Below are 8,736 nucleotides of genomic sequence, written 5' to 3' on the forward strand. Positions count from 1 at the left end.
CGCAAGCTCTTCGGTAACTCCAACCGATGCGCAACCTTACACGGCACACAATTCGTCCACCATTACTGATATGCGTAAAACACACCTAATCTTATTGTAATATGATTACGAATTCGTCCACAGGGAGTAGTGTTTAAGATTTTAAGACTAATAATTATTCTGAAGATTAATATTATAAAATGGGGGTTTGATTAAACTAATAAAGAAAAGTAAATAAATAAGAATTCAGATGAGACAAGGGTATCCACCTAGAATCAATTCCTTAGGACCCGGATTGCTTCGATAAAAACTGATAAATCATGTGACAAATCATGTGACTCAGTCCAGTTTTATTTTCATAAAACCTAGGCTACTTCGGTGTCCCTATGTAACCTCACGATTGAAAGAAATAAACGCAAACCAATCACCAATTATGTTCCTACTTCGGTGTCCCTACGTATTCACACAATTGTCTAGATCACACAAAGTGTTGAAGCATAAGTTATTAATCGTCAATTAACCGTCGTTAACTAATAAATAACCAATGTGACGAGTTCAAATCGAATAATTCAACCAACAATGGATCTTTCAACCAAGCACACAATCAAATATATAATAATCACTCAAGATGTCAGTTAGTGAAGGATAAATTAGTGTCCCTTTTTAGCTTCACTATTACCTACTCGATTAATGGGTCAATTATTATCGTTTACTTGTAGTTTGGTGTCCCTTATACAATTCAACGAATACTAAATCATGTGTCCATAACCTAGCAAGTCTATCAATCACTTAATTGTCGTTATTTGATCAATGAAACATACAATTGAGGGATTAATTAATGGGAGTAATAAATACCAACAATCAAGAACAATTACAATTATGTAGAAATCATAAAAATAAGCAATCCATCACCTAAGTTACAATCATCTAGGTGGATTCAAAGAATTTAGTTCATAATTAGAATTGAACACAAACACAAATAAATTGAGCACAAATAATTTATTACTTAGACACAAATAATTAAATCAAAGTAACAGTAATATATGTGTTCATAAACAAATTCAAGCTATGGATTGAAAGTGGACAATAATATGAATTAAAATATTAAAAAGTACCAAACTTGTCTCCTCCTGTCTTTGATTGTCGAACAAAACAAATTAAGAGATGGTCCTCTCTTTGTTGTAGCACACCACAATTGCTTCTCTTTCCCTTGCTTAATTTCGTAACTCTCTTCTCTGATTTCTTGCTCGACCGAAACAAACCCCAAAAAGGGGGTTCCACCCGCGGCTCCTTAATCACCAATAAAATATCAAACTAAAACTAACCTAAACTAATTGTCTCCCAAAGTAATACGGAGCAGAGTATATATATATATATATATATATATATATATATATATATATATATATATAATTGCTTGGTCCCCAATTGTTTCTTTCTTTGATTCTGTCGACAAAACCCACAAGGTTCAAAATGGGCTCCACATTATTTTCTTGTTTCTTATTTGTGAGTCACAGCCCAAACAAAATAATACGGAGCAAGTTAATAACTAAAACTTAATACTCCGTAATAAGCCAATAATAAATGGATTGATGAAATAAGGCTTTCTATGAATTCTCAACAAATATGTGCAGCCCCTATTTCACAATTAAAAAATTCAGCCCACACTCCTTGATTTCGCGTTAGCGAGCCTTGAAACTCCATTTTAAGCTTGAAAAGTGACTTTAACTTTTTGCGTAAACTTCAGTTCGAACCTGGAACTTTATACATGACTTTTTAGCTCTGAAACACTCGAAAATCATAAAAAACACTTCCACTATCATCCTCAAACCATAAACTCAATCTTCAATAAATATTAAGTTTTATCATTAAATATCAGCCGAAATAGATATAAACTAACCCGATAGTGCGAAGGAAAATATATATAAATCGAGCACTATCAAAATCCCCCACACTTGAACCTTGCTTGTCCTCAAGTAAGCTTATCTCAAAAATAATAAAATTCAATTCAAGAGTAAACATACTTAAAGCGTCTTCACAACAATAAGAAGCAAGATACACCAACAATAAAACCATGAATCAACATAACCGAAAATGTGTGATCTTCAACAAACATTTGCAAGGTTCAAGTCTTCAACAAACTCAATCTCTTCAATTATCAAATTCAAAATTACCCACAAGCTTCACAACCGGAATCAAGAACCAACATTATGTGGAATCACCAAAAAGTTTGGCCTTAGGGAAAACAAGACCTTTGAAAACCATTTTTGCATTTTAAGAACGGGAAAAAACAAGTTAAGTTTCTACACAAAACAAGTTCTCCGGAAATTTTAGGTTTTTAAGGCTATGTGCTTTCAAAGCCATCCCGGTTTTGGGACAGCCGCACGGGTAATTGTCAACCCAGTATATCATCTAGGATGAACTACCCTCCGGTTCGAAGGCGAGGGGAAGACAACTACCTTGGGTGAGTGTTTAAGTGCCATCCACAGTCGATTTCGTAATAATCAACGGCGCGGAACAAGTAACCAACCCTAACAAAATCACTCCGGTGTTGAAGGAGCAAGATGGGAAGGCCACAGGAAAGCGGTTTGGATTTGCCCTACCAAACCTATTGTCGGGTTGAAAGTTCAAGACTTTATCTCTCCTCGGTACCATCGCATCATGAAAGGATACTTAGTATGAAATGGCATGGATTAGAGAGATCCCAATGCCAAGTAGAACGTAACTCGGAAGACTTGAGGGGGTGGATTCGATTCACCCTACAGTGTTAAAGTTTGAAACTATAAACACTTAGTTTGTTTTAGGTACCGTGGCTTTTGACCATGGCGTGTGTTGTCTAAGCAACACTAGCACGAAGCCATTGCTCTTCCTAAAGAAGACAACATATTGTGAAGTTCAAGGCTCCTCTTCCCACTGTACCATACATCTTAAAATGATGTGAGTATGAAATGATGTAGATTAGGAAGTCTCCTACACCAAGTAGAACGTAATTCGGAAGACATTACTTCCTCATAAGGATGGAGTTGATTCATCCTTTAAACACACACACGCACTTAAGCAAAACACTAGAAAACACTACACCAATCATCCAGGTACCTGCAAAATTCATAAGAAATAGTGATAACAACTGCTCAATAACAACGATTACAACTTGGCCTTTAAATGAGTCAAAAATTTTAAAAATCCTCAAATTTTTTCTAAAATAAGACCCAAAACCAAGAGTAATACACCCGCAAGAATTTATATCTCTCCCCCCACACTTAAGATCATGTAATGTCCTCATTACATGAAATCAGATAAAATCAAATATAAATTCGAGAGGACAATAGAGTGTAGGAAATATAAAACCCGGATGTAGAGCATAAGATCAGGAAAACGGTGAAAGACGGCTCTACACTGACGGTCCTTTCTCGGTTGTCATCATCTAACATTCACCTCAAATGGTACCTGCAATAATTAAACGAAAATACAAAACACACACAATGCAAAATCTTTTTGGATTTTTTAAAAATTTTTTTGATTTTTTTGAATTTTTAATTTTAAACACACTCAATATACAAGGATACATGTGCAAGTTTATTAACGAGTCTTGCACTAGACTCGACCCCATATTATTAACTCCTAGTGGGGTCGATGACCCCCCCACACTTATCGGACGACATATGAAATCAGTGGAAAAAGTTTCACGAATAAGTAAAGTGAGCCAATCATTGACTCCTTGGGTTGTGTACAAGAAATCAAGAATAATCTTCTTCATTTGCATGAAGAAGATTGAACCAACCCGAGAGTCAACAAAGGATTCTCTTCCAAACATGGTCTGCAACAAAAGGTTTACCTTCTTGATCGAATCGTACCAAAATGGGTCATCATACATCATATCACACATGTTAAACTTGTGAGGACATATAATTTCCACATGAGAAGGTGATTCCTCAAATGGTTTCACTATATCAATCACCTCATTCTCAATGACCTTTGGTGACTCGTTCACTTCAACCTCGGGTTGCAAAACCATCTCAATATCATCATTACCAGACCCGAGTGGATCCGAGTGGATTGTTGTACACTTTAAAAGTTCCGGGTATGCTATCTTCAACCTCATATTCACTATCATCCTCACAATCATCATCACTATCATCTTTGCCATCACTAAGTGGATTATCATAGATTTTAAAAACGTCGGGTGTTGACAAAGTTTCAAACACTTCATCATCTTCCTCGTCATCTTCATCATTGGTTATAGAATATGCGGGTATTTGTGCACTCTCCACCACTTCGGTCTTGGCATAAAAGCTTACATCATCATTATGAAAGTTCCAATCTCGTGACCAAGAAGTGGAGACTACGGGTGTGGTGGGTGGTGAAATGCTGGTGGATACAAAGTCTTCGACCAATGGGAGTAAGGAACTCACGACCTTCTCTAAACTTTGGATGGACTTTTGTTGACTAGCTAACATTTCCTTTAAATATTTCCTGGCATGGTTGAGAGCCTCGATGCGATCAAAGTGTGTCCTCATGAAGTTTGAGAATAACTCTTGTAAATTCAGATCGATCTCCTCTTGTTGTTGCTCTTGGAATTGATGTTGAGAAGACTCCCATGTCGAGTCATCCCCCTCATAACAATAGTCTATTGGTTGACCAAAAGAGTCAAAATTAGAAATGGGACCATTATCACAAGGTTGATCCATGGGAACAAAATCATTCACATAACCATTATCATAACCCCCGTCATCACAATAACCATCATAAGTACCATAATAACCATTCGGCTCACCATTAGCTTGCCAAGAATCCATACGCCCATTATCATGATTACCCATGTGACAATCATTCACATACCCATAACCATCATTCATACCCAATAATCACCATTGTTTATGCTCATATAACCATAATCATCGTTCGTGCCCAGTTGTTGACCATCATTCATTACTCTTGACCATAACAATTCATACAAAGATTCTTTCCCGGTCATGGTATACCTGTAACCTAGCTGCAATCACAACACAGCCAAATGAGAGCGTAAAACCAAACAAAATAAAATAACAAAAAGTAACTTTCACGAAAACGAAGTCCCACGAAAGGATCGGACAACTAAGAGTTATTAAAATCTTAAAACACACCGCTCCCCGGCAGCTGCGCCAAAAATTTGATATGCGTAAAACACACCTAATCTTATTGTAATATGATTACGAATTCATCCACAGGGAGCAGTGTTTAAGATTTTAAGACTAATAATTATTCTGAAGATTAATATTATAAAATGGGGGTTTGATTAAACTAATAAAGAAAAGTAAATAAACAAGAATTCAGATGAGACAAGGGTATCCACCTAGAATCAATTCCCTAGGATCCGGATTCCTTCGATAAAAACAGATAAATCATGTGACTCAGTCCAGTTTTATTTTCATAAAACCTAGGCTACTTCGGTGTCCGTATGTAACCTCGCGATTGAAAGAAATAAACACAAACCAATCACCAATTATGTTCCTACTTCGGTGTCCCTACCTATTCACACAATTGTCTAGATCACACAAAGTGTCAATTAACCGTCGCTAACTAATAAATAACCTATGTGACGGGTTCAAATCGAATAATTCAACCAACAGTGGATATTTCAACCAAGCACACAATCAAATATATAATAATCACTCAAGATGTCAGTTAGTGAATGATAAATTAGTGTCCCTTTTTAGCTTCACTATTACCTACTCGATTAATGAGTCAATTATTATCTTTCTTGTAGTTTGATGTCCCTTATACAATTCAACGAATACTAAATCATGTGTCCATAACCTAGCAAGTCTATCAATCAATTAACTTTCGTTAATTGATCAATGAAACATACAATTGGGGGATTAATTAATGGGAGTAATAAAAACCAACAATCAAGAACAATTACAATTATGTATAAATCATAAAAATAAGCAATCCATCACCTAAGTTCAATCATCTAGGTGGATTCAAAGAATTTAGTTCATAATTAGAATTGAACACAAACAAAAATAAATTGAGCACAAATAATTTATTACTTGCATAGACACAAATAATTAAATTAAAGTAACAGTAGTATATGTGTTCATAAACAAATTCAAGTCATGGATTGAAAGTGGACAATAATATGAATTAAAATATTAAAAAGTACCAAACTTGTCTCCTCCTGTCTTTGATTGTCGAACAAAACAAATTAAGAGATGGTCCTCTCTTTGTTGTAGCACACCACAATTGCTTCTCTTTCCCTTGCTTAATTTCGTAACTCTCTTCACTGATTTCTTGCTCGACCGAAACAAACCCCAAAAAGGGGGTTCCACCCGCGGCTCCTTAATCACCAATAAAATATCAAACTAAAACTAACCTAAACTAATTGTCTCCCAAAGTAATACGGAACAGAGTATATATATAATATATAATAATATAATTGCTTGGTCCCCAATTGTTTGTTTCTTTGATTCTGTCGACAAACCCACAAGGTTCAAAATGGGCTCCACATTATTTTCTTGTTGGGGCAATCACCTATTTACCCATTTTTTTACCCCTTTCTGAGCTGGAACCCCAAAAAAAAAAATTGACAAATTGCCCGCGCAAGGCGCAAGAGACCTTGCGACCTTGCGGCTTGCGTCCTTGCGCCTTGCGTCCTTGCGTCCTAGTGTTAATAAATTAGGTCAAATAGTGAAAACAGACACCACATACACACACGCACACACCGAGAGACTGAGATCTTGCGACCTCTTTGCGACCGACGACGATTTTGAAGAACCTTGCACTTGCGACCCCCTTGCGACCCGTCTACCCTTGCGACCCTTCTTCTGAGAATCACCACTACATCACCACCTCTACCACCACCATCACCAGCACCACCACCATCAGTACATCTTCTCCGCCACCATCACCATCACCATCAGCACCACGATTGGCGTATTGAGAAAAAGGAAGAGAAAAAAAAACTGACAAAAAACTCCATCAAGATGTCACAAGAACAGGTAAGTGTATCCTTTTAACTATTCTCGCTCGATTACTCATTTATTATGTCAAAATTTATTTATAAGTTTTGTTGCACACCAAGTGTTCGATGTAATGCTTCAACGAGCTTGGTGATGCAAAACTCACTTAAACTGTTGCAAGATTTGTTAAAGTTACAGTCTTTGGAAACTAACATATTATAAAAACTGGAACACGATTGTTTAAGGGGCAAAAAACTAGAATCTGGTGTAGGCGCAAGGAAAGTCTTGCGTCCTTGCTCTTGTCCGAATTAGCTGGCGCAAGGAACGTCTTGCGTCCTTGCGCCTGTGTGATAAACCAGACACAAGGTGATACTTGCGTCCTTGCGCCTGTACTTTTTTGCTAAAAAACTGTCTGTTTCAGGGATATGTTGAGACGAAGTTGACAATGAAGAATATGTTGAATGTTATACCTCAACTAAAGGCATTAATGACTGAAAATCAACAAAAAAATTTTAGGGGTACTTGTTTTGGTCCTTGGCTAGATCTTTCTTACATGGGCAATGATCCGGGCCTTGTACATGCAATGCTCCAAAGAAAGAGTGAGCGGCCGATAGGAATAGACGAAAAGTACCCAGCTGATGATGAGGAAATATGGTTTAGTTTCCGTCCGAATTTCAAAATTAGATTTAGTAGGCGGGAATTTTGTATCATCACGGGATTTAGGTTTAGTCGTCGCACGGACATGGCACATTACATTCCAAGAAGTTATGATGTAGAAACACCACCGATTAGACGACGTTGTTTCCCAAAACGTAAGGATAATGCAAACATTACAATTACCGATATCCAAAATCTTTTATATAATGGTGATGATTTTGTGGTTAGTGATGAAGATGTGGTGCGACTAGCCATTATTTTGATTGTGGAGAGAGCATTTATGGGTAAGCAAGGGATTCATGTGGTGAGCAAAAAATACCTATGGTTAGTCGAAGACTTTGCTAAATTGAATGACTACCCGTGGGGTAATCGTATTTGGGATGCCACTTACCCCGTAGTTAAAGATGGATTTCAAGCTCGGGAAAGTCAGTTAGAGGTCGGAAAGGGTTATACTTTGGCGGGTTTTGTGTGGTCATTTAAGGTAAAAATAAAAGTTTGGTAGATTTGGTTAATGTTACTACATTTGAATCGTATATTATTTAATTATGCGTCCTTATTTATTTAACATCCCGCCTTTTTCCGTTTACTTTCCGTTTAACTATTCAAACTTGAGGGACTAAACTTGCCAAGATGCCAAAGAGGTGACTAGGTCAAAGTGGTCAAACCTTCCCCATCCATTCATTCATCTCCTAACTCTTTCAATACTTTCACTTTTTACTCTCAAATCTGCAAACAAAGAATCATCATCCAATTCAAAGCTAGCAAGCATCATCTCAAACAAATTACATATTTGGAATCCTTGCAACTTCCTCTTCGATTCAATACCGATTTCATTACATTTGGGTAACTTTCTAAAATCACTAGATTTCTTGTTCTTGATGTTTTTAACTTATGAAAGTGTTAATTAGTGTCTATGGCTCAAGACTAACATGATTATGTGTTTGATTTGCTCGATTTGTTGTTTTGAAGTAACTAGCATGAACTTGTCAAATGGGTGTGTTTAATCTTGAGTTTTAGATGATCAAATGTTGTTTAAATGTTAAAGTTCATGTTTTAAATGTGTTACTAGCATCACTAGCTTCAATTTGGTATGTAGGTTGGCATGGATTAGCTTCATAAACATAATTGCTAAATTTGAGATTTTGAGTTAGGGTTTGAT

General features: G+C 36.5%; 2 protein-coding genes across 2 annotated transcripts; one reads left to right on the top strand and one right to left on the bottom strand.

Moving 5' to 3' along the window:
• Positions 1-2,451: 2,451 nt before the first annotated feature.
• On the bottom strand, positions 2,452-5,142 carry LOC139876461 (uncharacterized). Its single transcript, XM_071863778.1, has 2 exons — positions 3,815-5,142; positions 2,452-3,426 (listed from the first exon to the last, which is right to left on the bottom strand). The coding sequence occupies exon 1, from the start codon at positions 4,833-4,835 to the stop codon at positions 4,008-4,010; it is 828 nt and encodes a 275-aa protein (XP_071719879.1). The 5' UTR covers positions 4,836-5,142; the 3' UTR covers positions 2,452-3,426; positions 3,815-4,007.
• A 1,802-nt stretch (positions 5,143-6,944) lies between these two features.
• LOC139876191 (uncharacterized) lies at positions 6,945-8,079 on the top strand. Its single transcript, XM_071863484.1, has 2 exons — positions 6,945-6,959; positions 7,342-8,079. Exons 1-2 carry the CDS (start codon positions 6,945-6,947, stop codon positions 8,077-8,079), a joined length of 753 nt encoding a protein of 250 aa, XP_071719585.1.
• Positions 8,080-8,736: the final 657 nt, after the last annotated feature.

The sequence above is a fragment of the Rutidosis leptorrhynchoides genome, chromosome 11, assembly GCF_046630445.1.
Source record: "Rutidosis leptorrhynchoides isolate AG116_Rl617_1_P2 chromosome 11, CSIRO_AGI_Rlap_v1, whole genome shotgun sequence".
Classification (NCBI taxonomy): Eukaryota; Viridiplantae; Streptophyta; class Magnoliopsida; order Asterales; family Asteraceae; genus Rutidosis; species Rutidosis leptorrhynchoides.

Bases quoted from the DNA above. Each gene is read 5' to 3' on its own strand.
- LOC139876461 (XM_071863778.1), bottom strand. From the start codon at position 4,835: ATGAATGATGGTTATGGGTATGTGAATGATTGTCACATGGGTAATCAT.